The 17551-nt window shown below is 39.3% G+C and overlaps 2 protein-coding genes across 2 annotated transcripts in view; one reads left to right on the top strand and one right to left on the bottom strand.

The window, feature by feature from the left end:
* KIF15 (kinesin family member 15) overlaps positions 1 to 5011 on the bottom strand; it is a 34382-nt gene extending 29371 nt beyond the window's left edge. Inside the window, exons 1-5 of the mRNA XM_042888610.1 lie at positions 4952 to 5011; positions 4644 to 4683; positions 2697 to 2880; positions 1220 to 1296; positions 340 to 377 (exon numbers count right to left, since the gene is read on the bottom strand). Coding sequence (XP_042744544.1) covers positions 340 to 377; positions 1220 to 1296; positions 2697 to 2880; positions 4644 to 4683; positions 4952 to 4970 — 358 coding nt within the window. The 5' untranslated portion in view covers positions 4971 to 5011. The remainder of the gene's footprint in view (positions 1 to 339; positions 378 to 1219; positions 1297 to 2696; positions 2881 to 4643; positions 4684 to 4951) is intronic.
* A 203-nt stretch (positions 5012 to 5214) lies between these two features.
* KIAA1143 (KIAA1143 ortholog) lies at positions 5215 to 13547 on the top strand. Its single transcript, XM_042889058.1, has 3 exons — positions 5215 to 5406; positions 6440 to 6599; positions 12058 to 13547. The coding sequence occupies exons 1-3, from the start codon at positions 5299 to 5301 to the stop codon at positions 12261 to 12263; spliced, it is 474 nt and encodes a 157-aa protein (XP_042744992.1). The 5' UTR covers positions 5215 to 5298; the 3' UTR covers positions 12264 to 13547.
* The last annotated feature ends 4004 nt before the right edge of the window (positions 13548 to 17551 follow it).

Below are 17551 nucleotides of genomic sequence, written 5' to 3'. Positions count from 1 at the left end.
CTGCCTCGAGATGTGGTTGATGCCCCATCCCTGGAGACAAACAAGGTGAGGCTGGATCAGGCCCTGGGCAATGTGATGTAGCTGTGGATGTCCGTGTTCATTGCAGGGGAGTTGGACTAGATGACCTTTAAAGGACACTTCCAACCATAAGGATTCTCTGCTCCTTTAAACCTTAAAGCTACCCAAAGAAAGAGAAAAATCTCAATCGTCCCCAGCATTTGAGCCAAGGAGACATTTCAACTCCAGAAAAAAAACATTAAGAAACTACTTAACTCACAACTTCTATACAGAGTTCTATACGAAGATCAATGTAAGATAAAGCTGTCTTAATGCACTTACCCATCATAGTAAAAGTTTTTCCTGATCCAGTCTGGCCACTAAAAAAAACCCCATAAAGTAGTAGTAAGACAACAAAGCATTATCCCAGCTCTGATTTTTAAATTAATCTGTATCTTTTAAAGAAAACTGACAGTTTCAAATGTAAGAAACAGAAGATTAAAAAAACAGAGGGAAGCTGAGAATATATGAAAATAGAGGAGTGAATTTTGACCACGTTAGATAAATTACTTTTTCACAGCCCTCTTTGCTCCCCTCACCCCCGTTTTCTTTTGCATTTCTGTTGGAAAGGGAATAGTGGAACTCAGCATTAAAATAAAATCTTTCAAATAGACACATAAAATCCCAGAAGACTGCACCAAAAAAATGAGTTTAATGTCCCTCAGTAGCATACATAAACTAACAATTAAAACCCTTTCAAGTTGAATATTTCCTCATATTATCCTTAGTTATTAATAATGCTAGAGAAGTTTCACAGCAATTTCACTTGATTTTTCCAAAGCAGAGTTCAGTTTTGCAAAAGCTTTTCCAGACTAAAACTAAACAAACAGTAACACTTCCATAAGATCAGCCCTCCAAGTTAGCATTTTTAACAGAAGTGCCTACACCGTTTTCAAAGTGAGAAAATATTTTCAGTTAATATGGTGATATTAATGCTACTAATGTTGGATATAGTTTTCCTCTGAAAACACTTTGAAAGCTGAAACAAGAAGTATACTTCAATAGTGCAAGAACATTTTCTTCATTGTTCTGAACTAAGGAAGCATTTTCAGAGCTTACCCTAACATTAAGCAGACTCAGGAAATTAAAACCACTATTAGTCATTAACAAACTCTCCTCAAATAGTGTAATTTCTATGAAATTAAACCATTAAATGACTTACTATGCAAAGATGGTTCCATTGTAGCCATTCATACATGATTCAACAATACTTTTGGCCACACTTGAGAACACTGACTCCTGGGGACAAAGGAAAGAGAAGACACTTGGCTGCAGCAATTTAAGTATCTTTTCTATCAGCCTGTCCTGTGTGATAACAATATAACGTATAAAACAATTGCATTATTCAGGGTCAGACAGGTTATCACGACCCTTGGAGGTCTCTCACAGCAAAAAAAGTCATAGGACATGGTGAGCCATTGTGACGTAGAACACTGTGAAAAAACTGAGTAAAATTCACCACAATATGGTTTCAAAATTTTTATTATGTATAGTATTAATTTTGGTCCAGTGTTCATTATAATTATTATGTGGTTTATAGCAAAATTGAAACTATGATGATCAGCAAAACTGGTCAGCTTGCCATGGTACAATGGCATACTGGGCAAACGTGCACAGCCACTCAGCTTCCATTTTCATGCATTTCCTAGACATGCAAAAAAAGCCTCGCTGCAAACGATAGCTGAGTGCCTTGTTTTCTTTTAGAGATGCTAAATGAGATGTATATATTATGGGTTCTTATTATGACATTTATTAAGAACTTCACAACTTCTGTGCAGAGTTCTGCATGAAGATGGATGACAGGATGCTGTCACGAGCAGTTCATTTCTTCATATAAAACAGAGATGACACTTGAAGGATGACGCTGCTCCTTTATTAGAATACACTTCAAGTCAGCACTATTAAAAAGACCTCACTCGTACTCCTTATACAACCAATGCTTTATGAAACTAAGAAATTAATCACCATTTGTAAGGACATTGCAGAAACAACTGAGATAGATTACTTTTAGGTTTTCCCATTAAGATCATATTGTAGGAAGGAAAGACTTCCTTAAGAGCTTGGAAATGGAAGTGTGGTGCATTAGATGTTAAATGAAAATGATGTTCAGAACTTCAAGAATGCAATATTGTGAAGATTAAATTGGAGCATTTTCCTTCTGGTATTACCTTTTCCAAGGGCATAAGAACATTAAGCAGTGAAAATTTCTGAACAATATATCTGTTAAAAAGCAGATATAAAAGGAAATATAACTGTAATAGGGTCATACACTTCTAACATACGAATCACATCGGCTATTGGCTACCATCCATTTTTGTGTGATTATCTCAACAGGGCGTTATTTTCTGTTCATGCTATTACTGTTATGTTTACAAACAGGAGCTTTCATTCTAACGCAAGCTTTGATTAAACAAATTAGTGGTGCTTAAAAATACATAAAAACTATTCAAAAGTGGAATTAAGGGCAATATCTCTGAACTACAGCCACATATTAACAAATAGAGCACAGCAAAAAATAAGACCCCAAAAAATATGACCAAAGGAATGACGTCTTTAGAAAGGTTTAACACAGCAGTTGCCAAAATCTGGGGAAAACCTGCACTACAGCTACAAATTTCTGTAAGTTATTCAATTATTACCTGTGTTGTTTCCATATTTGCAACATAATCAAAAGTGAAGATCTTCGGCTCAGGCTTCGAATGCAGACGGATGGTGTTTGATGAAAGAACAGATAAACACAAGCCTTGATCTCCATCAGTTAATGCAGTTCCCTCTGAAGGGGGACGTACTCTTACGTAAACCTTGATAGCATCCCCTTCAACGCTGAATGAATATTTATGCATTAGATTTCTTTGAAATACATCTATCAGCTGTTTGTTAGACTTACACTGCAAAAATCAGATTAAGCATATGAAATCATACAAACATATTTCCTTAAATTACAGACCTTGTAGCTGTACACGAGTTCATTATAAGACACAGTATTAAAGCTTACAATGTGGCAGATTAAAAAAGAACAAAAAGCTGGCGGAATTTGTTGTTTCTGCATGTAAATACAATTCTAAAAGAACACATTTCACAGTGAATTTGAAGTACAAAGAGAGGGGAGGAAGAGAGAGCAGACAGGCCACTGTAGTTATAATGGGGCTTCAGTAATTTCTAAGGCTGTAGGTTTCAAGTATCCTCTTTATTACAGGAACTTAGAGAAAGATTTAACAAGTGGAACACACAGTGCTATACTGCAGCAAGAAATCTTGCATTTTCTTTGCTTTTCACAGGAAGTGAAAAAATAATCAATTCTCAATCGATGAATCTGATCAAGGACAGCGCTCCTAAAATTAAAAGTTCCCTGACCAATTTCACCACATTAATCAGCGGATACAACAGTTTGTTCTTTGTTGAACAGTTTGTTCAAAACTCAGCTTGAATGCTTTAAAGTAATGCTCCTATTTTGTTATTTTGGCACATGACATCTGATGCAGATGTTGGCAGTATGGCAGAGGCTGAACCTTCCCACCAATATCCTGTTGCATTTTGTTGCTGTGTGACAGGACACAGAGGCGCAGTCTGACAGAATGGCATCTGACACAGAAGTGCAGATGAGGTGAAGGGGTGTCAATAAATTCCTCCATGTGGAAAAAATTGCCCCAGTTGACATTTGGTGAGGCAGTGGGTGGTTTGGTTCAGCAGTGGCAATAGTGGGTCACCTCCTCTGCTGCAGACTTTTATGAGTGCAGTACACGGGCTCGTTTGTTGCTGGTGAGAATGCATAACTAATGATAATGACTGTGTTGAAAACCAGCATTTTGTAGCTGAGAATTTACTCTATCAAACAGTTATTGTACTCCTCGTAGACATTGCAGTTTCCGTGAAAATAAGAGGCATTACTTTTGGAGCAACCAAACTCCAACTGTGTATGAATTATATTAATGCTTTATGACATTCTAGTATAAATATCAATAAAAATATTTATACCAACTGAATTCTTAAATAATTTAATCCCTCCATGAAATGACAGCAAGCTTGTATTTACTTTATTCTTTCACATCAATCAGTTAGAGCAAGATAGTATTATAACTGCCATTGGTTTTTACATTTGGCAACACAAGAGAAAGGAAAAGAACAATTTTAGAGGTATACTTCATGAGTGAAATGTGAGATGGGGGAGCAACAAATGAAAAGGCTAAAAGGGGAAGAAGAAGCAGCTGAGAAAGCGAAGATCTGAAACTGGATTTGAGACATCTCACTAACTTGGTAAATATTTTGTCAGTATGTGATATTTTGAGTTGGGGCAATCATGTATATTTGGAGGGCTTTATGTGTCTTTCTTTTAGCTTGGGACTCGCTCATAGAAGCCAGCCTACATCCAAGAATTACGACAACATTCTAAGAAATCCGATGCCTCAAAACAGCGCTTAGATGAAGAGATTTTATTTTTAAATCACAAAGGAAGTTGAGAGAGATAGGCAGTCCTGTGTGGGAAAAACACTGGGTGAAAAACTTTACATTATTTTGTACAATTACACTATTTGCACTTTTTCCTACAGGAAAGTTTCACATACAGGAAGCGGCCAATAATACTTTACCTTGGTGAGTTCAGCAAAGGCACTGCAGAATCACGTAAATCTACGAAAAGGTGAAAAAAAATGCACAGAAAATAGTCAAGGTAAAAATAAAAATAAAAAAATCAAAATCAAAATAAAAAAACTAATGTTTAAGAACAACAGTCCCGTCCCGTCCCACCGCCACGCACCGCAGCCCGCTCAGTGCGGCGGCCACAGTCCCCGCAGAGTCCCCATGTAGTGACAGCGGCACTAATGTACTCCCCCATCCCTCTCACCGCGGACCCCCGCCCCTCTCACCGCGCACCCCGATCGCCCCCTCGTCCCCTCACCTCTCGTGCCGGGAGCCATAATCCGCGCCGGCCCTACGGCCCCCTACCCGCCCACAGTTCCTCCAAAACGGCGGCGTGTTTGAATTTGGCGCTAAGAGCCGAAAGCGGCACAACCCCGCCCCCAATATGAGGCCAAGAAGGGCGCGGCCATTTCATTGCACTATTCTTGCCCCTAGTCTGGCTTCTCTCCTCCTATTGGCTGGAAGCATGTCTGCCCTCGTCACGTGATGGGGATATCAGCAGTAAGGCGGAAGCAGGAAGCGTTCTGGCTGTCCCGCTCGGGCTGCCGTCCTTCGCTACCGGAAGCGGGCAGCTGGCCGCTTGTGGCCGAGCTGGAGGCAGCGGCCATGAGCAAAAGGAACCAGGTCTCCTACGTGCGGCCGGCCGAGCCCGCTTTCCTCAGCCGCTTTAAGCGGCAGGTCGGGTATCGGGAGGGGCCCACGGTGGAAACCAAGGTAACGGCCTTCCTGAGGAGAGGTCCTTGCTCGGCAGCGTGTCCCTCCTCGGCCCCGCGCACCGCTGCCCTGCTTCCCTTCCCCTCAGGAGGGTAGGAAGGGTACGAAACCCGCTGGGAGGCGGGGGATGAGCCTTGGAAGGGCTGGGGTGCTGGTAGCTGCCCGCTTGCTGTGGGCTGGGGCTGCCTAGGGGACTTGTTCTTCTGGCGAAGATGAAAATAAATTAAAAAAACACTGCCCCATCTCATTGTCATTTAGTAATTGCAGCCCTGGTGCCCCATCACAGAGCAGTTGTTTCACCTCTTGGCATCCCAAGGGGGATGGAGAAATGCTCCCAGTTTAACTGTTCTAATAGGGCTGGGGTTAGGGGAAAGAAATGTTTTAAAGTGTAATAAAAATTATATATGCAAAGGGTTAAAATGGTCTTAATGCCTGATCAGCTGACACATATGCTAGAGTAAAGGCCATAGGGTCTGTGTGTGCTTTTTGTTTTCTTTCCGTGGGACACTGTCTCCATGACAGAGTTGAGTGTTGTCCAAAGAGTTGCAGTGAGTCCTATGAGCCTGTTTTAGTCGCCAAATATGAGCAAATCTTAAAATATATATATATATCTTAAAAATCTTAATATATATGTGTGTGTGTGTATGTTTGTCCCTGTTGTACTGGGAATGCATGCCATGGGCTGCAGTAATGCAGACTGTCCCATCCCTGGAGGTGTTCAAGGCCAGGTTGGATGGGGCCTGGGCAGCCTGGTCTAGTATTAAATGGGGAGGCTGGTGGCCCTGCATGTGGCAGGGAGGTTGGAGATTCATGATCCTTGAGGTCCCTTCCAACCCTGGCCATTCTGTGATTCTGTGACTTTTGCTGAAGGATGCGACAGTAGATGTGTGTCATTCAGGTAAAGTGCACTGGGAGAGCCTGGTGCTGTGGGCTGTGCCATGGCTCCTCACCAACATTGCTGCAGAAGTGAAACCAAAACTACTGCCTGCTGTTGTACCAATTGATCAGAATTGCTTTTGTTTCTTTCCTCTAGAGAGAGCAGCTTCCACTTGCGGATAGTGATTCTGATAATGGCAGTGATAATGAAGATGAGCAGCCTCAAGTGGTAACGCTGAAAAAAGGGGACTTGACTGCTGAAGAAGCAATGAAAATTAAACAGCAAATCAAAGAGGCCTTGAAGTCAAGTGAACAAGGTGAATTAAAAACTACTAATTTTTTGCTTCGTATAGCCAAAGCAAGTGAGTCATAAAAGGGAGCTTGATGATCCTTGCTTGTTTTCTATCATTTAATATTACCTTTGATTCCCAATCTGAAGTAACGTCCAAGATGTCCGTCTCTATACTGTTGAAGTTCTGTTTCTCTTGATAGTGCATCATTCTACTTCTAAAGCACCACCTTAATTTATTATTAATAATAATTGGGGGGTAGGCAAATGGAGTGTCATTAGCGTGCTGTATCTTCTTGACATCGCCTGTGATAACTTCTGAACTCATTAATCCATTAATTAACTCTGTTTGATGGTGGGATTGAGTATATTAAAGGTAATCTTAGGAGTTTGTAAAATAGTATGTACGTAGAAGGAGGAAACTCAAGTTAGTGCCTCAGAGAAGAGAATGACAGGCTTGTAAACTCAGTTCCCTGATGACTTAACTGACTGCTCCACTTCACTACTGTATTGAAATCATCCTCAGTATGCATTGTGACTTGCACAACTAGTAGTCCAGGGCACATGGAAGACAAGTAGGAGTGCTGTGGTTTGACTTGAGATGTGAAAGAAAGGAGATGAACAGAAGGTTTTCAAGAATATAGGGAGTGACATGAAAAGGAGCCATGATCTCCAACGCAGATTTGCAATCTAGAATCAAACTGCAATAAATCAGACTTCATTATTTCTGCTGTTCTTTATGCATCTTCTACACCATTATGTATTTATGTGAATACAGAAAAATATTTCAACTACCCTTCCAGTTATTTTGCTTTGAAAATTTAGACTATTTCACTGAAAACAAAACCACCCAGATAAAGTTTTGCTTTTACATTGCTTAAAAGCCAGTAAAATAAAAAATCTGGTCTTTGTTTCATTGCTTACCTCTTCTGGAAATAATAAACTATCTAGAACCTGGGAAGAGGGGACAGTATGTTCAATAACTGATGCAAGAAAATACATACTATCTACAGCTAGTATGGCAAAGCTTTGTCTTAGGTGGATGACAGACCAGTGAGAAGAGTGAAATGCAGCATTTCAACTAAAAATGAAGGCCTTGTTTTTCGATGGGGAATTGATGATTTCATTGTATTGTTCAATCTCTTTGGAAAATCTGTTTACAGCTTTACATTCTTAATAGAGTGAGCGGAAAAACTCTTGCTAATGCTGTTATGACAGTTCATTGGTGTTGCAGTTTGCATAGCTGTTGCATGATTTCTTTTCCAAAGTTGTACTGTCATCCTAGTGCTGCTAGAAATTTCAACCGACTGGAAAGAAATGGCATTCTTTTGGAGTGTTGGTTTCTTTTTCATGTAAGCAAGTTGATTCTCAAACAGTCACAGTAGGAGGAAAAATGATTTTGTAAAGCTAGGCAGAAAGTACTAGTTGTCCATGAGAATCTATTGAGGTGGAGTCCATGCTGTGAAAGAGTTCAAAAACAGCCGATATACTAAGATGAATACACAGTGTGAAAACAAAAGTGTATTTGAACAGTCACTGAATGTCTCTGGTGGAAAAAGGCATTCCTAAAACACAAATATAAATCTGTGTAGTAAGGATAGTAGTGTTGAGTCCTTGCAGGACTTTATGACCTCTGCTTTTGCTCCTTCATTCACCGAGAGATAACATGCACTTGAGGGAAAAAATCTGCAGTGGCAGGTAGCAGGACTTCTAAAATGCTGCAGGGTGGTAGTGCTGCCCTCTGTTCTGCATGATAGTGCTACTGTTTGCTCATCTGCCTTTGCTGTTACTCTGAGGTCTTGCTTTTGCTTCTTGTTCTTATGGGAATACCCAGGTTAAATGTGTTTGTATGTATGTGCCTCTGCTATATAGAAGACTGAGTGTGAAACTGAAGATCTGGTGCTGCAAGTTGCTGAAGGCTTCTTCAAGTCTTTGTCCATCTTTGCCATGTCAGTAGGGAGATTTAAATGTAGAGGTTTCATTTCAGCTTTATCGTCTGAGGCAGGTATTCAGGCAGCTTGTTGCTTCCAGTTTAACAAAGAGAATTCTGAATAATGCGTTAGTTTCAGTTCTTTTTTGGTAATTGCCACTTGTATAAATTGGGGGTATAATGAAAGCTTGACATTGCATGATTCAATTAAATTTCACATTTCTTTTATCTCGGAGTAGAAAGTGAAATGAATGTAACAGATACCACACCATAATGTATAGCCCCAAATTACTCAGCAGTGAAATTATGCAAAAACTGAAAGAGTAGCAGGGAAACACATTTCAGAACTGATAGTTTTTCCTCCCCCCATGTTGACATCAATGCCAAAGTGCCTTGGTAGGTCATAAGTAATAGACTGCTGACTATCCGTTGTGAATAAAAACTGTCAGCTTTTCAAAAAAATGGCAAGTATTTTGTTCTGAGGTTTTGCCCTCTCCTCTTTTATATATCTGAGGGATTGCCTTCATTTGAAAGTTCTTGCATTCAGGCTTTGGCTTAGAATACTCTAATTACTCTAGGAGTTTTTGTTTTTCATTTGCATCCTTTCTGCTTCATTTTGTTCTACAATCAGGTTGACATGGAGTCACTTTTTGTGTGTGTGTTAAATCTTAGACACCAAATTCTTCTGGCTTGTGCTTTCTTTAAAAGATGAACGACACTTTTGCATTAATTTGGCAAAAACAAGCAAGTTGATCAGTAAGTTGATCCTAGCTGCACTAAGCTGCCTCCTGAGGCAAAGCACAATTTTTTGGCTTGTGCAAATTCAGTCATGGAGCACATTTTTAGTTAAGACTTAAACTTTGCTGTATGAGGAAAAAAGTTCTTCCATATTGAAATATTTTATGAGTGGAGGGCTAGCTTAGAAGCTTAGAAAGAAGGCCTCTGTTTAACATCAGTCATTTTGTTTAAAGTTTTTGTGCAGCATTTTGTAAATGGTTACTAGCAGTTCATAGATAAAAATGGCCTTATGAGAAATTAAGTTTGCACGAAAGATGGTAATTAATGCAAGATCCTTTCTCCCAGCTTTTTTTGTACTCTCCAGAATTTATTTTTCTATGGATTTTTTAGTTCATCTTGTCTCTGGGATGCTCTGCAGGTGACCAAATTTGGCAGGTGTCCCTACTCTTCTGACATTATTCCTGTTGCATTCTACACATTAGGGCTAGGGGAGGAAAAGAGGAGAGGCAAAGAGATTACGGGCAATGCTGTCTTAAGTATCAGACCCTTTAAGCTTTCACAGCCATTAAATCACATTTAGGATTTGTGCTGCTCTTCGACGTGTAAACAGGAGGAATCTAAATCAGAGTTCATCTTACAATTCTTAAATAACAAAAACATTCTCTATGGTTTTATTTTTCTCTCATAAATGTATGGGTCTGAATATCTGAGAAAAGGCTGGTCATCTCATCTTCATGACAGCGGTATGTGGAGTTCCTGTAGTAAAAGCTCCCAAAGGCATGCATAGAGGGGGGTGACTAGAAAGAACAGTGGGAATTGTTGACCTGAACTTATAAACATAGAAACATCAAGAAATTCAGTAGGTTGCCATAAATTTTTTCCAGCCCTTGTCATTGAATAGATGTGTGTCTTGAAATATTGTTCATACTGCTCCTCCTGTCCTTCCAATTTATTGGCATTTGTTTTCTCCTACAGCCTAATAAACCTATGTGGACAGAAGCTGACTGCTGAGAAGTTGTGCTGCTAGCTATGCAAATGACTGCTACATAAAAAATAAACAGAGCAGTATTTCTTTTCAGATACTTTCTACTTCTCTACTCTTGTAAGATATAAACTGTAATTAATAGGAGAAAGGAGAAAGTTCTCTGAATTTGTGGCTCTGTACATTGATGTCACTGGTGAAGTGGGTTTTCAGCTCCATGTCTGAAAATGCCAGCATGAAGGTTTGTGACAGATGTAAAAGCAGCAGTGACTCAGCACGGTCACAACTGAACTACTAGTGGTAGTTTTCTGCCTCTTTTCTTGTAAGAAGTGGATTTTATTATTTCTCCTGTTGTGCTTTTACATTGCCTGTCTTTTACTTTCTGTGTTTCAGTGGATTTATCAGAAATCCTGCTGTCTGTAATACTGTTACAGTCTTTTGTCAGGACTCCGTTTTAAGAAACTACCAACACTGAGATTGCTGTTTGAGCCTCTTCTTTGCATTGCTGAACACATCTCTATTTCTGAGGGTCATCACTATAAACAAAAAAGACAGCTGACATGTTATAACAGTCTGGTAAAATCGGAAGGGATGAAGTGAAGTGAATCTGGGAAAGACAATCCTAACAAGTCAACACAGATCTCTTGAGCTGCTACCTCAGAGTCGTTCAAAATAGTATATTCTGTTCTTACAATTTGCTTAGGTAAGCCTGCGCCTGCTGTGTTTTGTCATCTGATTGATTCTTTGTCAAGCGCTGCTGGCACATCACAGCTCTCTGAAGTTGTCCTGGGCTTCCTGCTGAACGGAACGTCCTTGAGCACATACTGAAATTTTAACATTGTTTTACCAGGCCAAGAGTTAAAATAGAAGCAGTTATGTGGAAAAAAAATATGTATATATATTTTGAGTCTTGGCTTCTTAGCCCAGCTTCTGAGAAAAGCGATACGTGGTGTGGTATGTTTTCACAATTAGTCATTTTTGTCTCCCAGAATTTATTGTTAGCATTTCATGAACTTACAAATCAAATGTACAGCATGTAAATACTTAGCTTTCCATGCAGATATCACAGAGGATCAATTGACAAATAAGCTTATCATATGCACAGTTTATTTTTGTTGGTTATTATGTGTGAGCGTAATGCTTTTCTAATGTGCCAGTACTGAAATGTTGTCAAAAAAACCTAGCTAGCTGTTCTCTGCATAGTGGTGTTCTTTCACAAACTACTGGAGAAGTGTACATAATGTAGAAGTCATTGATAGATTTTTCAGGTTTTTACAATAGGTTTCTTCTTAAAAAGGGTCTTCAGAATATAAGGGATTTGGTTTTTAACTATTTGCAGTACATGCAGAGAAGAAGAAACAGTTATTTCTTTCCAAGGCGTGGCACATTAGAGTAAAAGAAAAGCTCTGTCCCTTACATGTGTTCTTTAAAGAGCTACTATGATTTTAAAACAAGTACATTGCCATGGATTTTACAAACAGCGAAGGAGAACTGAGGATCATATAAAGTTGTCCCCTCCATTTTGGTACATGGATGAGGCTGGATTGTGTGGGAAAAGCTTTACTGCTCACAGTCATTACAGTTAAAGCTCTGGTTAGTTTCTTACTTGGAACAACAGGAGGAGAACTGTCTTCAGGGGTTGGTTGTCACGAAACAGATCTGTGTGCCTCGAGGGCATTCATTGATGGAGACTGGGTAGTCAAAAAAAACTCTACATATTCACATTTGTTTTATTTTAGCAGAGGTTTCACTAGTCTTGGTTTTGGGGAGAAGACAGTAGTGAAGTTCTGTATGGTTGTGTGAAGTTGAGTTCTCGTTTTATTCCATTCATTATAGATGGTGAATCAGAGTCTGCTGATGGAAAAATTATGTTCAGAAAGCCAGCCAAACGTTCATCAGAGAAGGTTTTGGACTTCAATGTAAGCTCAAGTAAGAAGATGAAAAAGAAAACTGACAGAGAAGCAACTACTTCTCAAAGTACAGCCAAGCAAGTAAAAAACAGCAGTCTTCTCTCATTTGATGATGAGGAAAACGATGATTAGGAGCTGTATATGTTTAGTTATCCTTTTTGGGATTAGAAGAAGAGTGTGGATTTTCTTAGAAATTTAAACATGATATTTGAATCTTTTCTTACTTTGTTATCGTTCATCTAGAGGAACATGGCATGAGCAAAACTGAGCTCAGACTTCTCAGTTCAGATGGAACTGCAGGAATAGTATCTCACATCTGTATTTTTAAAAAAGAGTTTAAACAAATGTGTCAAAGCTCTTTGAGATGAGTAGCATCTCAAATAGCTAAATGAGTAGCAAAATATACCTGTACATATCCAGCTTAAATGTATTTTTAGTCAGTTCATTTTAAAATGTCCTTCATTAGTAGAATTTCGTTTCCCCTCTATCAGTTGGGCTTAATTGAGAGTTGTGTACTTTTTTTACTTATTATTGTCTTAACATTCAAAAGAGAGAGACTTCATTGCTGTGGAACAGAAATTGATGCATTTTGCCTCGTATATTAACAAAAGCTTGCACTAAATTTTGCACGTATGGTTTGTCAGATAAACTCTTTGTGAGCTCTCTTGCAGTAAGCAAGCCTGCAGTTTCTAAAATCATGTAGTCTTAATGCTGTCTGCACTGAATGCAGTCCAAGAGGCATCAAATTAATTTGAATTAATTGTGCTGGCAAGATATGAAAAATTGTGATTGTTATCAACTAGTGCAACAGAAAGATGCCTAAGCCCTTTGAGATCATACACTTTGGTTACTATTCTGTTGTGTGAAGGTGGTGTGTTTTTTTGGAAGTACAGTCTAGTTAGCTACATATGTATTTGTAATTTTTGGGGACATCAGTTTGTTCTTGAAAAACATTTCATCTTTAATCTGTGGAAAAAGTATTTTAATTTTGTTTGAATAGGAAATTGTAAACAGGAAAGCTAAGTCAAGAAATGCTATGGCTGTTTTAAAATGTTTCAACTGACCGTGTATGGTGCACTGAAAATGACCATTCCTGTACTATTTATGTTATGGGATGTACCAAAATGAAATAACTGCTGATGGGATTGGGAAGCACCAGGAGGTAGAAATAGGACTGATTGGTCTGAAATGTCTTGAATATATTGTGTGTTATGTAGCCATATGTAAGCAAGACTGAGACTGCTGCAAAATTACAGGGTATGAAGCAATGAAACCGGTTCTTGTGCTGCATGACAGGTCTTTCGAAGTTATTTGGGCTGTAAAGCTTCATTGAGGAGCAGATTTGAAGTTGCTGTGTGAAACAGCTGTTTTGAGTTTGTTAATTTGGTATTAAACAATAAATTATGTTTTCTGAAAGTGGTCCAAGGATATTTAAATTAAAAATGCACTGAATTTTTGGAGTCATCCAATAGTGAAGTCTTTTGTAATTGCTGCCTGTCTTCATATATCACAACCTCTTACAGCATAAGATCAGATGCGAGCCTGCCTGGCACTTCACACTTATTGTGTTTGCTTGATTTTGAAAATGAATAAGTATGTTGTCCTTCCAGAAGATTAAAATTAGAACTAGAACTGGATGTTAAGGTATTGACGTGGCTTGGGTCTGATATTACAGCTGCCAGAGATGTGCCATGTAACATCCTGAAGATTCCCATGAGGACATTTTGCATATAATAAAGAAAAATACAGGAAGAAGGAATAGAGAATCAGAGGTTCCCAGAGATTAATCTTTTCATTGACTTTGTATGTTTAACATCTGTTTGAATCAATTTAAAATACACACACACATATATATAACCATGAGATTGGTATTACAGTATTCTGAAGGAATATTTGGGCATGTTTAAATGACTGAGTAAATATTCTGACTTGCTGAGACTCATGAAGGGATGAGTTAACCGATTAATGCTTGCTTAAACATTTCCAGTTCTGGTCATCAGCACAAAGCCACACTTGCTTACATCTTTCTTGCAGAGCCCGAAAGCTTTTTGCTTTCGCTGCAAGGCAGTTCAGCAGACGTGGTTATCAAGAGAAAAATGCCTGCCATAGATCAGAGGAATTTACATTTACCTTAAAATCTGAGAGAGCCTCCCAAATGCGGAGCCAATTTGGCACACTCAGAAAGAGATTGAGGTCTTGTTTGAATCCAGTCAGCATTTAAACAAAAGTTATTAATGAAAGACTTGTTAGATTCAAATCCAGTAAAAGGAGAATTACTTTAAAATTCTGGGTACAGTACTTATGCTTAATCATGCTCCTAGCCCTGCAACTCATGACAGATGTCTGGAATGCAAATAAATTAATTGGGTTTGCTTGAAAATAATATAATGAAAAGCATGTTCATCAGGCAGCGCAGCAGGGTAAGGAAAGGTGGATACAGAAACACAGGTTTTTTACTTTATTATGACTGTGATTTGTGGTGCTCAGACCAGCAGACCTTTGTATTTCACTCCCAGTTCACCTAGCAATAACTAATTGGATATATTTTATTAAGAGGTGTGAGTGATGCACAAAAGCATTTTAGTCAAGTAGTCGTGTGAAAATGCAGTGTTTTTATGTGACACATCAAGAAAATTACACACGCCATCAGCACCCCACAGAACCTGTGACTAAAGAGAACAATTACTGGTTCATTTATGAAATAAATGTGAAACTGTCTTAAGCAATCACCTGCCTTAAGCAATGGGCCATGGAAAAAAAATAACTGTGGGAACTTTCTAGTAAAGGGGAAGCCAAAGTGAGTAGATGGAGCATGGGGCTATCCACTACAATGGACAATCCTTCTGGCTGCTGCTTTGTTTTTCCTTTTTCTTCCCTCCTTTTTCCCTTATGTAGAGAGTAATCTTTTTTTCCCCTCCTTCATGGAGCTTCATTTCAGCCAAGTGTGAGAGAAGCGCTATGAAGGAGGAAGGTGAAAATAGCTGAGGCTTGTTACCCAGCACTGGAAACTTGGTCAGATGTGGCCTGTTAACTGGTGTGGGAATTGTGTACAGCTTTTATTGATACAATCTTTGACAAGTTCCAGTTCTTTAAGACTCAAAAATTATTGATGAATTCCAATAGCATAACTGCACAGTAGTGATGGGTGTTTATAGAGGAAGCTTTGTCACACTGCAAAGCTGACAGAACATCTCACCTTTCCAGATGACATCCAAGTGCTTATTTCAGAGCAGCGCTGATGTCTGCGATCAAGGAAGGAAATCCCTATTTGAAAGGAATAGGATCTTTTTGTAAATGATAGGAATTAAGGTGGATCATCAGGAACACTCCGTTACTGAGAAAGGAAATTTCAAAGATACAGGGCAGAGTGAGCAACAAAATGCATGTATGGGCAAGTAGTCCCTGCGTTCTTATCACTGGCTATATCTCTAGCTTGACTCAAAGTTAAAAACAGATCTGTTGGACTGCAAAAGTTCATTTCATTGACCTAAACAGAAAGGGATGAGTAAGAATTCTATTTGATAGTTTTTGTGTCCAGTACTTTTCCAGGAAGTATCACCGGAGGATCAAAGGCTGTGTTTTGCATGCACTAAGCACGAGCAGCCTGTATTTAGCTTCAGATTTATAACAAAGCAGGAAGTAGCAATGTCATCATTTCAGCTGATTGTTTCCCTTGTGCTGTAGTGTATTAGCTAAGTAATGCTTCACTTGGCTGTGTAGAGCCAATTGCATTCTCAAGGACATCAGGCATGCCTGAAGATGAGTCATTACCTTTGGTACAGCACAAGAAGTGTGATATGCAGTCTCAGCAAGTATTTGTCCATTGAAGTTGGTTAATAACCTATAGCCCTTTCTTGTGGCAAGATGCCACAAATCAATCCTTCGTCCATTTACCTGACAGACTGGTCTATCAGCTGCCTTGTCAGCATCATCTCATTGTTCCTGCAGTGAAGTGTTAATCTGCAAAGAGATTTTCCATGTCATAGACTTGCTCTTCTGCCCCACTTCCTTGAGACTATTCCAGAGGCAGCAGTCACAAGGGTAACTGTAAAAACTGGAGAACTACATGGGTGGCTGCAAGCTCCTGTAAACTGATCTCAAGATTTTTAGAACCTATAAAATCTTAGAGCAAGCCCCTGGGAAGTAACTTTAACTTCTTCCTGAGGAAAATGGATGGGAGCAGTAGGGAAAATGATGAATGATTTTTTTTTTTTCCCATCATCACCTTTTCCTCTTGTTTTTTGTTGGGGGTAAAGCAACAGCTGGCAAAAGCAGTTTTCTCTCTATCAGGTGATGTGAAATGGTTTTGGTGCCATTCCAGTACAGCTGGCAAAGTAATCCCTCCCTCTGGCTCCTGTGGCAGTCCTTAGTGCAAAACCTGATTAGTTAAGGCCATGGGCCAGAGGATGCTCCCTTGTAATAGGCAGAAGTTGTAAGAGGAAGTTATCAAGCCTCCATGGGGTAATGGTGATCATGGCACACTTTTAGTTTTGATATCATAAAAAGAACTGTCCCTTAGGGACAACGTAGCAACGACGAACTTTAAAAGGGCAGATTATAAAACTACGAGGAAAATGGTTAACAGCAGGCTGAAGGGCAAAGAGAAATACTTAAAAACCATAGAGATCTGCCTGGAGGCTATTTAAGAACATTGTATTAGAGGCACAGATGGTTTGTATACCTCTGAGCAAAAACACAGCATATGAAGAAGAATGAGGCTCACAGGGTTACGTGGGAGAAAAGCGTGAGTATAGAAAGGTTGAAAACACATCCCTTCAAAATGACAACTGACTGAATGACAGACCAGGAAACGTTGTCAGGAGGGTGGAAAGAGCTGGAAAACGACAGTGCTAAGAAAAAGACTCCCAGCAGCTGCTGACTTTGGATGCCCAGGTTGAAACACTGAAAAGAGCGACTCTAATAAAATGCACTGAGCATTTGCTTTTGAAAACTGGGCTACTGCAGATGAGACTTCTTCAGGAAGAAAAAAAAAAAAGCAATGATAGTCTTAATCTCAGTTTGCTAGCACAGGACAAAGCCTGAGGTCTACAGTTTTAATATGTGAGTAGGCCAAGACGAAGAGTAGGGAGCCCGTTCAAGCATAGTTTCCCCACATGAGGACTTTTATCTTACCTTGTCTTAGATTCAGTGCCAAAAATGATGTTTCTAATCTGCCAATGAATGTAGAGATGAAAAGAAACAGACACTTCTAAGAAATCTAAGCTTGGTAAAAGCAGAGAGCCCGTCTTTTTTTCTGGTAGAATTCTGGGCTGTGGGACAGGCTACTTGACAGGCTTCTACAGCATTTTTACATCAGCGTGCAATTGGACAGTCGCAGCATTTTCTTGTCATATATCTGAGAATGGGAACTGATTATAGAGTAGAAGGGGAATATCTCAAGTGCCTTGTAGTTGTCCTCC

The sequence above is a fragment of the Lagopus leucura genome, unplaced genomic scaffold (genome assembly GCF_019238085.1).
Source record: "Lagopus leucura isolate 7727_CA_CO unplaced genomic scaffold, USGS_WTPT01 Super-Scaffold_100157, whole genome shotgun sequence".
Taxonomy (NCBI): domain Eukaryota; kingdom Metazoa; phylum Chordata; class Aves; order Galliformes; family Phasianidae; genus Lagopus; species Lagopus leucura.
This window is presented reverse-complemented; position numbering and strand designations above follow the sequence as displayed.